The following is a 17,374-nucleotide window of genomic DNA, read 5'->3' as shown; positions in this document are numbered from 1 at the left end:
TCTGTCTCAGGCCTGTCTCGTTCTCTTATTAAGCAATTTATGAAAAAACGTAGTAGAGACGCTTGAGTGTCGACTTTCTGATATGCCATGGCTTCCTTAATACTGTCAGGGTCTTCCCCAGTCCGGACAAAATTGTATATTCTATCTAGGTACTCTTTCATTCCTGGGAAGTACAGTAGGTAATCGGTAGCTTGTCGTAAGCGTAGTGATGCTATAAACATCCTATCATCTTTACCAGGTACTGGGTCGTATCTGCAAACTTGAAGCGGTTCTTTGAGTATGTCGAGACGATGTGATTGGAGCATAAAAGGATTCTTCATATCCTTAAGGTGTAATCTACGTGTTGGCGGCGGGGTCTGGGGACCCCCGGACGCGCCTCCTGAGGCTGAAGCTTGAGCGTTATCTCTTTGTGGAGTCTGTATCGGTACTTGAATTTGTCTTTTAGTAGGATCAGGTAGAAGCTGTTTCGGTAGATTAATTTTAGGTGCGGGAAGTGGCGGAGGTGGTGGAACCGGGGGAATCTGTCGGGCGGGGAACCGTGTTGTGGTACTGGCGGAATATGATCTTGGGGCGGGTTACCACCCCCGTCCCCGTCGTTAGGCAGGGCGCGGACAGGCAGATTGGTGTAAGCGGGAGCTACATCCTCTAGATAGGAATTCAGGAATATGTCTTTAGTGGTCCTGTGAGTTACTTTAGTTGGAACTAAGGGTGGCGGCAGATTTTTCGGTATTTCTGAAGTGGCTTCAGGCGAACCTTCGGCCACAAGATACATACCATTTACAAGATTGTTTCGTGCGCGGTCTATTTGCTCTGATTTTACTCGAATCCCTTCAGTAACTAATTCGTTTTCTTGAGCTTTATCTGATTCTTTAAGTCTGTCTTCTCTACGGAGTGCTTTTTCTGTACGCTTATGTGATTCCTTACGCCAAAATTCTATGGCGTCTTTCTGAGATTGTCTGGCTTTCTTTTTCCATAATACTTCTTCTACCTTCATGATGCACTCGGCATCCCATGTTCCGGTGACGGGCCACCTGTGTCTTTCGTCTAGATGCTTAGTATAATCGGCCCACAAATCTAGATACAATATGGCATCTATGCCATGTTTCTGATACATGAAATTTCCAGGCGTGTCCCTAGGGGGGATAGGAATTTCTTCCTCTAGCATCCCTTTCCTAGTTCCTATTTGCTTTAGCTTGTTAAAAAACGGCATCTTGTTCACTTAATACTGAATGCTCAATCCTTGCTATTTAATACTGAATACAGCTAGTTACACAAGAACACAATAATGTACATAAAAACAGTCACTCCTACAACGACATTGATCACATGGAAAAAGACATTAAAAAAAAAAAAAAACACTTATTACTACCCCCTATACCGGATGTACTGCTAAACAGCACAGATACACTGCTGAGAACAGTGCAAAAACTTGAATCATCGGATATACTGCTAAACAGTACAGATACACTGTCTAAAACAGTGCAGACCGGACTTGTGTACCCAAACCCGTCTAGATACGTCCCAGCAATGGTACTCACCGGGAAGCACGGAAAACAGAAGGCCTCGGAAAACTCGACTGGACAGGACCGGACTCGACTCGACTCGGCACGTGGATACTTCGGAAAACTGGTGGGCCTCTTGACACCTCAGACCTTGCTTCTTTCAGCTAGGCTCTGGTCGGGATCCTCCGCGCTCCTCACCGCCTCGTCTGGGTGCTAATTGCAGTCTTCGTCACCTCCGTGGGCCAGAGGGAGATACAGGAAATCCTGCCGGTACGTGTAGGTTCCGTCTAACTGATGGCAGGGGACAGAATTTGCAACGCACCAACCGGCGCGTGAGGTGGGGGAGGGGTCCCTATTCGGGCGCCAAAATGTCGTAAATATTTAATTTACCGTCTTAATTTCTATGCAGGTAAGTACTTAATCAATAATAACTCAATCAGAAAGAAAAAAACAGAGTCCGTGGTGTTAGAGTTCTTAGGGGTTTTATTCCTTAAAAAGGAATGGTCATGACTGGATATTGGATTCTTACCACCAAAGGGGTGTAAGAAGGGATAGAGCCATATTTTATTGACAATACATAGCTTATATACTTGAGTTACATTACAGGAAACCAATGTAGTAGGCGTAACAGCTGAGAGAAACAAGATAAAACACACACGTGGTCATGATACGTAATTAGGAGGCGTGAACTTAGGCGTGAACATAGAGGTGTGTGCTGGAAACGTCACCGGTAGGTGTCATAAGTGGGTGGCAACAATAAGCAGAATCTTGCAATGTCAGCAGAAATCTGAGGCCTGGATGCGCGCACAGCTGCATGACGTGTGATTGACGTGAAGCTGGGGGGTGCTGGGGACTTGACATTTAAACTAACGGAAAGAGACAGAAGTCTGGCATGTCAGATCAACTTGTGCTTCTATCATATCTGATATCTGATGTTTAGGAACTGAACTATCTGGGCGGAAAGGTCTCTGGGGCAGAAGCTATTCTATACTGACTGTGAGTGCGTGTATAAGCGCCTAAGTGTCTGCATGAGAAGCGTGGGGGCACGGGCCTTCCATGGTAGCGTGGTAACAGAGGCTATGAATTACTTGCACAGAAACAGTAAGGCCAGGCCCTTTTGCTCTGCAGCTGGGGGAATGTTTACTTAAACTAGTAGGCAGGAATGCATCTTCGGAGAGGGAAACAGATAACTCGAAGGTTGAATTCATTCTTGGCAGGCAGCAGGCTGAGCTGAGCGCGGTGGGCCGCGCTGGAAGTAAGGCAGAGTTCACAGGTACGGGGGCAGCCTGGGCAGCCTGGGCTGAGGCTTTCAGAGTCAGAAGGCAGACAAAAGGCTCGATGGCAGAATTCCGGGCCTACTTTGCCAGAGCTGAAAAACTTGTAAAGTACACTACAAAAAGACGTTGGCATGGCATACTTAGGAACGGACTATTCAACCCATTCAGGGTGGGTCTGAAAGAGGACATGTTAACGTTGGACGCAAATGTATTTGCGTCTTCATAGCTGGCACAGGAGGGAAGTTACATGCACTTTAAACTCGTACATGGAGAAGGTGGGGTACACGATAGGGAACATAACTTGACCAAAAATTTATATTTCCTCAGGAGGACTTGGACTTCTCCTCCACATCCAATATTTTAGTGAGGGGTCCCAAAGTGTCTAAGAGCTTGTCCTGGCAAGCTCGCCAAGATCTGTCAATCCCCTTCTTAGGGTCTTTAACAAACTTTTGCAAGAAGGTAGCCATGCGAGGAACTATGTCAGGAATGGTGGCCACCTTACCCTCTAAGGAGGGACGGGGACACTCCGCCCGGAGGTAGTTAGTTACGTGCATCCGGTTCTAGAGGCCGACGAATGAGGCTCGCCACATCCTTGGCAATCTTGTCTGAGGGGGCGCAGTCCGAAGACCTGGGATGTGAGATGTCATCTGGGTTCAGCATATCGGCACAGAGGCCTGATCAGTGTGATCTGGGGTTGGGCGGGAGGGGCGCCAGGGGCGAGAGGGGCCGGCGTCATCATCAGCTGTACCTTGATCATCAGTCTCTGGGTTAGTGGGGGGTGCAGGTGCGCTGGTACTGGCCAAGAACGCCGGTTTAAGGCAGTCAAACGCGCCTGCGTCGACTCCTATGTCTCATGGGTGTTTAGGTGGCAGGGCTGGTTGTTAGCCGGGAGTCCCTGGGTGGGGTAGATGCCGGCGCGGTTCTCGCTGCCTTGGCCAGCCATTCACAGGCTTGATCTATTTTGCGAGACAGACTGTCTTCCAGAGGCACCTTGGCTTCTGCCACCGCAGTGTGGATAGAACTGTCCACCGCATCATAGAAATTATCATCCCACGGCAGGGCTGACAGGGGATCCTCCTCCCACTGATCATCCTGATAGGTTTCCTGATTGGTATCCATAGCACCAGTAAGCAGAAAAACCTGAATAGGTAAGTGGCGATATGAGTGACAGGGGCGTCACAATATGGGAGGCTGAGTGTCAGCCTAAAATTAGGGCGAGCAGTGTTCGCGTTTCAACTGGCTTAGAAGCCCGGGACTCAACAGCCCTGTTGAAAAAAGTTATAAGAGGGTAGCCTGCCTGGAAGGGCCCCAGCAGGATAATCAGATCCTGCAATACTGACTCGGTATGAGGGTAAGGAAGAAAATGCGGGCATAATGGGGGCGTAAGGATCCAGCTCAGGCTGCCTAATGGCAGAGAAAAGCAACAGACCCTAACGGGTGTATCAGGCAGGGCAAAGCTCTCCCGTGGTGCTGCTGCTCGGAATGCGCAAAATGCGCGGAATGCCGAGAGCGCACGCCGCGGGTTGAGGTGCACACAGGCGTCCTCTAGGGGCCGGAGGAGGACCGCGATCCTGGCACCAAAGTCAACCGCCGTTAAGGAGATCAGGTGCTCCCACGGCCGGAATCGGGTCGACCGGAGTAGCGGGTGACACAAGTGAAATCCATAGTACGGAAACCTGAGAGAAATAAACTCAAAGGCAAAACTCTTCAGAATCGGACACGCAGCGGCAAAGACCACCCGCTAAGCGCGTTCAAACGTGGATAATGACAACGCACCAAATATAATCAAAACATGCATTTGAATAAACTGAAATTAACCGTGAAACATGAGGTAAACATCATTCGTTAGGCAATAAATACAAAGAACATTCCAGAATCTCAGGGAGAAACAAGGAAAGCACTTATCTGGCTGCAAGCAGCGAAGAAAGAGGGGGAATTGAAGTGGACAGAAGACTATGATGTGATTTGAGCCCTGTGATTGGTCGATTCACATGGACACTCTGTACATGGACTCTTTTGTTAAAAACTTTGTCTCATTCCCTATGGTTTATAATACCCTCTCCACCCATCCTTCTTGAGATTTAATTTTTTCCCGTTTATTCTTGGGTAGGAATTGGAATTCCCAAATAGCAGTGCGAACAAGGAAAGATAATTGGTGAGTTTTAACTTGGCCCTGTTGGGTCTCCATCCCATCTGCAGTGTCCTCTACTGAGAGATGTTTTATATTTTTCAGTGGCACAGTCACCCCTCTTTATTTAAGGCAAACACACACCTTGCCCTATACGAAATTACTTTGTTGCACCCTTAATATTATTCCCTATTGACCAATCTGCATGTAATATGGGAGCAGGAGCATTCTGGATAGAAGCCTAAAGTATGGCCAGTTTAAGCGGATTGGTTTAACGGTTCAAACGGTATAAGAGGGGTCTCAAAATTTGAAACTTCTTATTTTTTGTGGTGTAGCCACTGTCAATATATTAGTCGAGTTAAACTCCACTTTGACTTAAGTTTTTTATGGAAGGTATATGACCATTTTCCTCTCTCATTTTCTTACCTCAGTTTCTTCTGGAGGTGCAGAACTTTCAATGTACTGTGTGTGGTCAGTGAAACACCGTTACTTGTCTCTATTTTTCCCACCCCTGTCAAAAATAAATGTGTGTTGCATCACCTAGTAATACCATAGCCATAGAGCTTGGGAATCCTGGATATGTTAACTGTTTACTTTGTTCAGTAGAGACTTGGAATTTTACTCCACTTGTGAGGCATGAAGTGGTCAGTTTTGTACTAGATCTCTTTAATAATCTGTTGCTTTGAGCTTTACTGGCAAAGCTTGACAGTACTACAGTATACTAGGCAAAACACAGTATCTACCTGGCACAAGATGGCTTGATTCTGTCAGTTGTTACATTATGTAATGTTAATTTGTAAAGAGCACTATCGCCTGGGGTCCTGGTGCTGAGCAGGGGTGAGTCCAGACAACCTAGTGGCGAGTGAAACTAGTCGAAAAGCCAGCTCTTCACCTTCTTGCAGAATTCTAGTATGGAGGAGGAGGCTCTGATTTGTAGCGTCTGGTTGTTCCATGCTTTAGGAGCGATGTAGGAGAAGGCTTGACTGGATCTGGTTCTCTGAGTGAGTGGAATATGTGCAAGTAGGAGTCCAGCCGAGCAGAAGTGTCTGAAAGGTGTATGAAATCAGATGTGATTGTTGAGGATTAAGGGGCCAGAGTATTAAGTTGTGCCTTGAAAGTGTGAGTGAGGAGTTTGAATTATGCTCGTTTATGTATGGGTAACCAGTGTAGCTCCTTGCACTGAGGTTGGATGTGTTTGTGGTTTGAGAGGGTGAGCTTGATTCTGGCAGTGCTTAATTTGAGCCAGTGGTTTCCGGTGCTCAGTACCGGCTCTTAATTTTCAGCACTTGCACTTATGACCATCTGCACATGGTGGCACTGTCAGTCGAATTTACAGATAAGGACAATAGCTGTTTATTAACCCCTTGCGTGTTGCTGTCGGCCGTTGTCCGACGGGAGCCTTGCCCACTTAATAGAACGCCCGCACCGCAGCGGAAAAACCACTGCGGTTAAGGCGTTCATTCAATACACAATAATAAATTACTAATACTCACCACCTATGATGATGATGATATATGGCTTATTAAGCGCTCGAATGCCGAGGCGTCTTGGCGCTGGTGTGTGTATGCAAGGGTGGAAACGAAGCTAGATCTGCTCAGGAGTAAACAACCGAGTTTTCAGAGCTTTCCTGAAAGATAACAGATTAGGTTGCAGTCTCAGCGCCACTGGCAATTTATTCCACAATTTTGCTGCACAACTTAACAGGGACCTCCACCCCCCATCAGGCCCTTCGGAACTTGGGGGTGCAGATCAGGCCAAGACTGGCCGATTGAAGGTTTCGCGAGGGGGTGTAGAGCCTGAACATTTCCTGGTTATCATCTGAGCCCCCTCCATGTCGTGCCTTGTGCACCAAGCAGAGTGCCTTAAATTCGATTCTCTGCTGGACAGGGAGCCAGTGTAGTGCCCTTATTCCCTGTGACGTAGAATGGCCCTTGAGGATTTTTAAGATTATTCATGCAGCGGCATTCTGTAATGATTGCAGTTTTCTTATCTGGTTTTTATCAATACCCAGAAACAGCGCTTACAACAGTTCAATTTGGACAGAAAAAGGGCAGCTATTACCGTCTTCTGTAGTTTAGGGGGAATAAAATTAAAATTCTTGCGGAGGGTCTTTAACAGAAAGAAACTAGTTGACGTTAGACTGTTTACCTGTGCCAAAAGATTGAGTTTATTGTCAAAAATGACTCCAAGATTCCTGACCTTCCTAACGGGGCGAGGACATTCCCGGCCTCCGACGGCCACCAGGAACTGTTCCATAGTTATATACCATTGCCGAACTCTATCACTTCAGTCTTTTCTGTGTTGATCTTCAAGAAACTTAGGCTCATCCAATTCGTAATGTCCTTTAGGCAAGTATGAAAACTGGCAGCTGTTATCTCAGGCCTGTCCGACAGGGATATCACCAATTGTGAGTCGTCGGCATACGACACAAATGTGAAACCATGTTTCCTGACAAGTCTTGCCAGTGGCTTCACATAGATGTTGAACAACGTCTGGGACAGAACCGAATCCTGTGGAACGCCACTGGGCAAATTAAAGCAGTCAGATTGTAAACCGTCCCAGCTCAGGCTCGGTTTCCTGTCCTTTAAGAAGGAGGAAGGGAGGGCCAAAGCTGAGCCCTCAATTCCTACCTCTTGTAGTCGCCGCACCAACACTGTGTGATTCACGGCATCGAATGCGGCCGACAAACCAAGAGTCGCCCTACCCCCACCGTTTACTACTCTCAGGATCCCCTCTGGAGCCGCAATCAAAGCCGGTTCAGTGGAGTGTCTTGGTCGAAAACCATGTTAGGTAGGATCCAATAGCCTATTGCTCTCTAAATAATCGGTCAGTGTCTTGTTGAACAACTTTTCAAGAACCTTAGCTGCAAAGGGTAAGCCCGAGATCGAACGATAGTTTTTATACTCGGTGGGCTCTAGACCATTTATACAGCTTTGCAGGCCTGGAATGATCACACTATTAAGAGTAGTTTGTTGATGCTGTCACTGGTAGCACTGGCAGAGAACGGGTGGTGCAAACTGCAATGGCCTCCTGACAAGGGCACTTATGTTTTTACAAATTAAGGACTAGTTTCTTGCTGCGGAGTTCTGAATGTTCCGCATCCTCAAGATAAGTTGATTGTTGAGCCTGCCGTAGAGGGTGTTTCCGTAGTCCATCTTGCTGGTGACTAGGGCGTGGGTGACTGATTGGTAGTCATTTGAAGATCTATGTCAACATCATCATGACATGGAAGCATGAGGCGGTGACATCACTGACTTGGGCCCTAATGTCGAGTATGTGATGATCCCAAGGTTCTTGCCATGGCTAATGGGGTGTGGGTGGTGGTCCTAGCTCTGTCTGCCACCCAGTGCAGTCACGTGGGGATGGGCTCTGGCCAAAAAGAATACGCATTTGATCTTGTCGGTGTCCAGCTTCATGTGGATGGCCTACATCCAGTCAGAGATTGCGGTCATGCATGTAGTGAAATTGCTGCGGGTGCTAGGTGTTTTGTCTGTGAGAGAGAGAATAAGTTGTTTTTCACTGGCACAGGAAAGCATGTTGATGTTGTGCTAATTGATGATGCTGGCTGGGTTGTGGGAAATAAGGCAGTAGTCATGCAAGTGTTGAAGAATGTCTGGCTCAGAGAGGATCCTATGCAGGACTCTGCAGATACGTCTCAAGGTACGAGGTGAAGGGTGTCTGACTGACTATGAACATAGCTGAAACGGAAGATTCTGTGTCACTATTAGAGTGTTCGCTGTTCCAGGTTGCACGTTTCTCATGAATTTGTAACTCACTTGAACAACACAGTATTCCAAAGCTCCTAGAAGGCCTATTTTAGCCCCGTAAAAGATGATCTGAAGCCGATTTCATTGATGTGAATAAGGATAAAGGAAAATAATTAGTTTCCTCTTAGACTCTCAGGCGATGAACACCTGCCACTGATTAGTCGCAAAGAAGGGAAAAAAAGTAATACAATGGAAGTTGCTTTTCTTAATATGCAGCGCCAGGGGCATCCAACATGGTTCTTACAGGTCCATTCTGTGTGGCATTAACTGGCAGTGGGTCTATGCCTTTCATCTTGGAAGTGTACATGATTGGACCTCATATAACGAATTGAGTGTGTGACTGGATGTGAAGGGTCTAGTTTATCATCAACTACAACTACAAAAGCTCAACTAGTTTCTTTAAAAATCAGGAACACTTAAAAGTTGACATACTCCTTAGTGAATTGTTTGTTGAAATTAAATAAAAAATGATCCTCTTCCCTCATAACCCAAACATCTTTTGGGGGAATAGTGATTTTTCTCCGGGGCGACAGCCTGCAAGATTTGAAATATGTTAAAGCGAGGTATGCAAACATTGAGGAATTTGTATAACGAAAATAAAATGATGCTTGAGAACAGTGTAACTTGAAATTCAGTATCCCAGAGTAGGAAAAGTGTCCAAAGGCAAATAAGATAACTCACAACTATGCACCTATTGATGTATTATATCAGAAGGTGGTCCAGACAATCAAATACGCTGCTAGAGATGCATCATGTCCTCATTTACTGAAGCTCTTGAAGGTGATGATCCGGTCTTCTTATACAGTTACGTGATAAGTTTGAGAGAAAAATTTCAGATGTAGATTTTGGAGAAATGTTATTTACTTATATAGGCAAAAGCAGCAAAGTCTTCCTGTTTGGAGATGAGAGAGAATGGTTAAATAGTTGCTCTCGGCGATGTCTGATCTGCACCGTATGTAATAGCATAAGAGTATATATGTGATAAAATTATCTCGGTATTCTGCATCTATGGAATGACGCCTGGCCCTCCCTTTGATCGCCCTTGATGTGAATACTGAGAAATATGAGGGATTATCAGTTCATTTTTTGGCAACTAACCTAGGAACCCTTACGTATTTTTGTTTGCAACAAGGTTCATAATTGTACAGTTGTTAAAAATTCCAGAAACTCCATCAGGTAGCATTGGGGAAGTAACATCTGGACAATACTATTACAACCCAGCCATTAGATATAGAGTATTGATACTTCAAATGTGGCATGTTTATGTGAGTAAGCAGCACGTTTAGCACGGTCTACGCTTTAAAAAAAAATATTTTTATTGGCATTTTTCGTAACATGTACAACAATAACATATAGTGCAGTGCAATACTCATAGACTAATCTGCTGGACAAATCAGAATACCAGTACATTTACCACAAGCTGTGGGTGCCATCACAGTTCCTGTAACACAAGGTGCTAATCAACATATACATCGAGGAGTACGGTGTAGCGATATGCATTCTAGGGACATCCATGTGCATCACTATCTTGAGGGCATCCCCCTCCCAAGACATGAAATATAAACTTTTTCTTCCTTCGTTATCTACATCCGCTGAATTAAGCCAATTCACATAGGGTTCCCATATGTCTCTCGGACGGGATCTGGCAGAAGTTCCCAATAGTTTGTCAACTGTGCATTACATTACGTCACATTCATAGCCCACTCCTTTGCCGTTGGAGCCCATGCTGCCCCTCAGTGTAGGGCCACCTGTCTCTTTGCCATTAAGAGTAGCATTTCCGGCAGTTTACCTGATTTAGGTGGTACTGTCTCAAGAACCCCCAGTAGGGATGTCAATGGTGTGCAGGGTAGGTCCAACCCAGTGATGGCTTTTATGTGGCGCAGTGTGGTGAGCAAGAAATTTGCTATTGGTCTTAACTGCCATGCCAGGTGTAGGAAGGTCGCACGGGGGGCACCACAGCGCCAGCAACAGTCATCTTCGCGGAGCCCCATCTTATGTAGTTGTATGGGAGTGCGGTAGAGGCGATTGAGATACTTAAAGTGTATTAGCCGGAGACGGTAATTGGGCAATAAGCGCTCCAGCAGCTTACAACCAAGGCTCTATTGTTCATCCGTGAGATTGACCCTCAGCTCCTCCTCCCAGGCCCAGCGAGAAGTTGGGATAATGATTGGAGATGTCTTTTGTGTAATTCTGTAAATGCGTGAGATAAGCTTTTGCCCTGATTCCACTGCCAACAGGTTTTCCAATGCTGGCAGCGTTGGCGGCGGGTTGGGAATGTGCTCTTGCATGATGCACAGAGCTGATAATATAATAGCATATCTAGCGCTGTGGGCTCTGCGGGGTCACACATATGCTGCAGCGTGAGAAAGGTATCATCAGGGTAGAGGTCTCCACCCACCTTAATGTTATGGATGGACGCACGCTCCTGTGCCTTGCGTTCCATGAGCGGGGGTACAACGAACTGCTAGGGAGTGGCATGGACGGGGCATATAGGATATCGAAGTGTGCCCACTTGCGAAGACCTTCCCATGCCCATCTCAGAACTTGTACCGTGTCTATTTCATCAAGAGGACGTTTGTAAGGGTGGAATAGTGCTGTGGACAATGGGAGAGGTGCAGCCCTGTCTACTTCTATGGACACGTGTGGCTGGAAGGGTGTAGGGTGCGCCCAGAAATGTAAAAATTGTGCCTGTGCACTGTATGCGTAAAGGACAAAGTCCGGGGTCGCCATTCCCCCCCCTGTTCCTGAGGCAGTGTTAGAATAGCAAAGACCACATTTTGCTAATTTCAAATAACTATTTTGGAACTTGACGTTTTTTTGTCTCTTCATTCTGCACACTAACATTAACTATTGTGGGTTTGTAATGATTATTTTGTTGATTAAATGAAGTATTTGATTATTTGCAACTTAATAGAGGCATTCAGGTCTGGAGTGAAAGTAGTTTTGTCTAGTTTTGTCATGTCTGTCCATCCGATGTGATATTCCCATTTTTTTATTTTATAATGCTTAACAATTATGAATAGCTGGTGACAGTCCAAAGTTTGAGCTTTCTTCAGAAGGAAATATTTTCTAGGCTCAGAATTGAATGCAGAGTTTGTCAGTCACGTTTTAGCTACCTTATCCCCAAAGAAAAGGCCTTCTGTGCAGTGTTTTCCAAACCCGCAAACCATTTTGAGAGGGGAAACACTTGTCAGAAAGGTTGATTTAAGTCGATCTTCGTGAACCACCAGTAGTAGAGTAAATTTAATCAATGTCCAAATCGAATGACAGTTACGATATGACAGCCTACTTGAAACATGCTGCAGAAAATCTGTATTCGTATTATTAAGTGCAGCCTTATTCCAAAGACTTCACAGTTGGGTCAACTTGTCTTGTAACTGGCCATCTCAACAATTCAGCCTTGTTGTGATGATAATACCACATGGTACTAGATCGCGTTAGGTAGGAAACAACATTTAAAGTACCTTCGTAAGCATGAATTTGTGGAAATAGCAAGCTACAGCAGATGTGATTTGTGTTATCAACACCCTCATTCTGTGAACACTTGGTATTGTTAACCTTTACTGTGTTGTAATTCTCGAAGGAAAGCCGCAAAGAAGACGCATTTACAGTGAAATCTACATGTGATTTGTGGACTTGAATCCTTTGTTTCAAATATATACATTTATGCGAAAGGGATTCTTCAAATACCCTTCTGTAATAAAGCATATACTCCTATTTTGCCCGCATTTTAGTTGTCTTATATTTGAGTTACATTTAGACATGCATTCATTTTGTTATTATTTCTATGCTTTGTTTTTCTACAGGCTTTGATGGATTCGAATCTCCCACGTCTGCAGTTGGAGCTGTATAAGGAAATTAAAAAGGTCAGCCTATCTTTTCATTTCATGTATGTCTTAAAACTATGAGACATAGGGTTTCACAGTGATTCAAACAGAACATGTTGCGATATTATGCAGTGAATGAGAATATGATGGACCCTCTATGGTTCTATGGGAAGGACTTCAAATGATTACATGTTCGTGCTCTTGAAGTTACAGGTTTTGGTGACCCCAGGTTAACCTTATCATAAAGATTAACACATAAGGAGCATTCAGGGGAGATTCTATGAAAAGTACTAAATGAAATTTTTCCATGACCATACTTGGCTATTGGTGTCTGATTTATGCATTGTAGCATGTCCACCTGGAGCCAGCACTTGACCAAATTTGCCCAGCTCCCAGACTAATCCTGTTTGTGTGTACAACAATATCCTCCTAGAATTAAGTATCCTATGTGTCGAAGGCTCCCAGACTTCAGCCCAGGCTGCACACAGCTCTGTTGTTCCGGCCGCCACTAATACTTTGCAGTGATTCATGGAAAAAATTATGTTACTAGAGGTTCGAGGCATATGGGCTGCAGATGGTACATTATGAATAGATCGCCATCTGGTGTTGGGCTCGGATGATTGCACTTTGTTTTTCTCTTGGAGAGTCTTTTGTATCTTGGTGACTCCTCCCTTGGTTGGTAGTGCGCATGGGCATCGGCTCCATCCTTAGATTGTTTTTTTCCGCCATCGGGTTCGGATGAGGATCGAGACGCTCCAGATCAACTTCAGAAGAAAGTGATTTATCGGCGCGTATTCCCTTTCCAATTCGACGGTATTGTTATCGAACGCGTTCATTTCCATTCCGACGCGTTGCAAATAAAAAATCGAAGAGAAAAACTTGGATCTACGTCGAAGAACAGGAGGCCTTTCTCGACGCAGTCAAGCCCGGAGTCCATGGAAAGGACTCCATTCAAAAAATGTCCAACGTGTGGTGCTAAGTTCCCACACAAGGACCTACACGAGGTGTGCAACCTTTGTCTATCGCCTGAACACGAATCCAGGGACTGCGAAGCCTGTGCAGCATTCTCCTCCAAGCTAACGATTAGAAATCGTCGAGCTCGAAGACACGAGGTTTCCAGAATGCAGGCGGAAGCGATCCCGGAGTTGTTCGGAGACGAGCAAATCGAGGAAGAAGAACAGTCGGGGTCGGAAGGGGACCAGTCGGAGACCGAAGAACTCATCGATCAACAAACCGTGAGTGACGACGTCCCCTTACCGAAAAACCGACCCCGTGCGGTAACGACCCCGCCCTCGGGCCCGGTCAAACCGCTGAAAAAAGTTTCCGACGCCCCGCCCTCGGGCCCGGCAACGAAACCGAAACTGAAACCGAAACACTCGGACTCCCACCATTTCGGATCCGAGAAAAGGGCGACATCGACTTCGGCACCGAGGCTACATGCAAGGGAGAGCTCGGTATCGAAACATTCCATGTCGAAACATAAATATGACTTATCGCCCAAGAGACACTCGATACCAAGAAAGTCGGAATCGAGCAGGCATTCGGTGTCGAAAACAACAAGATCTGACGATCGAAAACAAAAGCACCTCTCGGAACCAGGACCTTCGGTACCGATTCAGGAGCAACAGACAGATCCCAAACAAAAGATCTTGTTTATTGATCCACAAACTGGGAAAGTGGTCACAAAGAAGAGAAAGAGTGAACAGTCAGAAGATAAACCTCTTCCTTCAAAAAAGAGAACAATGGGGACGAATATAACTCCTCCTGCTTCTCCTCGTCCTAGAGTCACACCCTCTTCTCCTATTCCTCACAATAGGCCAAATATTCCTACACCTTCCACACCAAGACCAGCTACACCTCAGTCAGATGTAGACAGTGATCTAGGGGAGGGAGAACCTCAGGGGGATGACTAAACTATCCCAGATGAGGAGGACCCATGGGAAAATTATGATGTAGGGTCAGATGAGGACAACGACCCAGAGCTATATCCCTCAAAGCCTTCACCACCTGATGATAACACAGGGTTTGTGCAGCTCATTAATAGGGCAGCAAAATATCACAAACTAGATATGCACACAGAACCTCAAATAGAGGATTTCTTGTTAGAGACTCTACCTAATGCACAAAGAACATCAGGTACTCTTCCTATGTTAAAGGGTCTTCTTAGTCACACAGAGGAAATATTCGAAAACCCAGTGAGAGCCAGGGTGTTAAACCCGAGAATTGATAAAAAATACAAAGCGGCTCCAAAGGACCCAATATTTATTAGAGGGCATGTACCTCTAGACTCGCTGGTGGTCTCAAACGCTCGTAAAAGAGCAAACTCATTATCTACAGGAGAGGCTCCTCCACCAGATAAAGAGTCGAAGTTAATAGATGCATCAGGCAAAAGAGTAGCATCACAGGCAGCGAATAGCTGGCGTATAGCCAATACACAAGCACTACTCGCACGTTACGACAGGGCACATTACGATGAGTTAGAAAAACTTCTCATACATCTCCCAAAAGAACACCAGAAAAAGGCAGATCAATTAATACAGGAAGGTAAAATAATAACCAATTCTTCCATTAAGTGTGCATTAGACGCAGCAGACACTGCAGCAAGGTCTATTAACACCAGTGTCATGCTAAGAAGGCATGCATGGCTTAGAATCTCAGGATTCAAGCAAGAAGTACAAACAGCCCTATTGAACAAACCATTTGATCAGAAAACATTGTTTGGTTCAAGCACAGACGAGACATTAGAAAAAATGAAAAAAGATACGGAAACGGCTAAGTCAATGGGAGCATTGCAACAGCCAACACACAGAGGTTCCTTTCGTAGATCCACCTATAGAGGGGGCTCAAAGAACACAGGAACGAATCAGCAATCCACATCTTTCACACCAACATCACCCAGAGGTAATTCAAGAGGCAGTTACAGAGGTAACAACAATAAGGGTAGAGGCCGCGGAAATAATAACAACCGCAACGCCTCAACACCAAAACAGTCACTTCATAGAACTCCCCCCAGACCACATAACACCGTGCGGGGGACGTCTATCACAGTTCCTACCTGTCTGGGAAAACATCACGTCAGACAAGTGGGTGAGACAAATTATCCAACATGGTTATTGCCTAGAACTCACAGCTACCCCACCAAACATCCCCCCCAAACAGCGTCCAATGAGTCAAGATCATCTGACATTGTTAAGAGAAGAAGTTCTAGCACTTCTACAAAAGCATGCAATAGAGAAGGTCCCAAAAGATCAACAAGGAACAGGAGTATACTCTCTATACTTCCTGATCCCCAAAAAGGACGGGTCCCTAAGACCAATATTAGACCTCAGACCTCTCAATGCTTACATAAATTCGGAGCATTTCCACATGGTCACGCTCCAACAAGTACTCCCTTTACTGAAGAAAGGGGACTTTCTTTCTACACTGGATCTAAAAGACGCTTACTTTCATATCCCAATTCACAAAGCCCACAGAAAATACCTAAGGTTTGTGTTAGAAGGACAACACTATCAGTTCAAAGTCCTTCCGTTCGGTGTCACAACAGCACCAAGAGTCTTCACAAAATGTCTAGCTGTGGTGGCAGCACACCTAAGAAGACAACAAATACATGTCTTCCCATACTTGGACGATTGGCTAATAAAGGCCAAGTCAAAGGAAGAATGTCTTCACTACACACAGAAGACAATCCAATTGCTGCACCACCTAGGGTTCACGGTGAACTACAAAAAATCACACCTGCAACCAAACCAGATTCAGCAATACCTGGGGGCTACAGTAGACACAGAGAAGGCAATGGCATACCCCAACCCAATCAGAGTACAGACAATGGTCGGGTTAATACAAAGATTTCAACCACAACACTTACTACCAGCACGAGTGTTTATGCAACTATTAGGCATGATGTCCTCCTGCATACTGCTAATAACACATGCCAGACTGCAAATGCGCCCACTACAAGAGTGTCTAGCGACACAGTGGAATCAGGCTCAAGGTCAGATTACAGATCTGGTGTTGGTAAACGACCGGACATATCGCTCTCTGAAGTGGTGGAACACAGAAAACATTTCCAGGGGACGGTCGTTCCTAGAGCCAATTCCACACGTAATAATAACAGCGGACGCATCGCTCTCCGGATGGGGAGCGCATATGGACAGATACACAGTACAGGGGAAGTGGAGTGTGCAGCAAAAGAAACTGCACATCAACTACCTAGAACTATTAGCAATATTTCTAGCACTAAAAGCTTTCCAAATGCAAATAGCAGGAAAAGCAGTCCTGATCAGAACAGACAACATGACTGCAATGTATTATATTCAAAAACAGGGGGGGACACACTCTCTCCAACTGTCCAGACTAGCACAGGACATATGGAGATGGGCCATTCCTCAAAAGATCTACCTGTTAGCGGAACACCTACCAGGAGTTCAAAATCAAATAGCAGACATCCTAAGCAGACAGTCAGAACAAGTACACGAATGGGAGCTGCACGACCAAATACTACAGCCATTCTTCCAAAAATGGGGGCAACCAGAGATAGATCTGTTTGCCAATCATCAGAACGCAAAATGCAAAGAATTCGCATCCAGGTACCCACACCAAAGGTCCCAGGGCAATGCACTGTGGATAAATTGGTCCAACAAATTTGCTTACGCGTTCCCTCCTCTACCACTAATTCCATTACTGGTTCGGAAACTACAGCAACACTCAATGACAATGATACTAGTGGCACCCACGTGGGCAAGACAGCCGTGGTTCACCACGCTGCTACAACTCTCACAAGTACCACATCAAATGCTAAGGTTATTACCCATGCATCTTACACAGAACCATGGAGAAATAATGCACCCAGATCCCAAACAACTGAACCTAGCGA

General features: G+C 45.5%; 1 protein-coding gene across 2 annotated transcripts in view; it reads left to right on the top strand.

Annotated features, from left to right (window-relative positions):
• The window catches only part of HTT (huntingtin), a 2,178,328-nt gene that overhangs the window by 130,081 nt on the left and 2,030,873 nt on the right, over positions 1-17,374 (top strand). For both annotated transcript variants that reach the window (XM_086964158.1, XM_086964157.1), the window contains exon 4: positions 12,481-12,540. In XM_086964158.1, the coding sequence (XP_086820284.1) occupies positions 12,481-12,540 (60 nt within the window). The remainder of the gene's footprint in view (positions 1-12,480; positions 12,541-17,374) is intronic.

This window comes from Lissotriton vulgaris, chromosome 3_2, assembly GCF_964263255.1.
Source record: "Lissotriton vulgaris chromosome 3_2, aLisVul1.2, whole genome shotgun sequence".
Taxonomy (NCBI): Eukaryota; Metazoa; Chordata; class Amphibia; order Caudata; family Salamandridae; genus Lissotriton; species Lissotriton vulgaris.
Note: the sequence above shows the minus strand (reverse complement) of the source record. Positions and strands in the feature narration are given on the sequence as shown.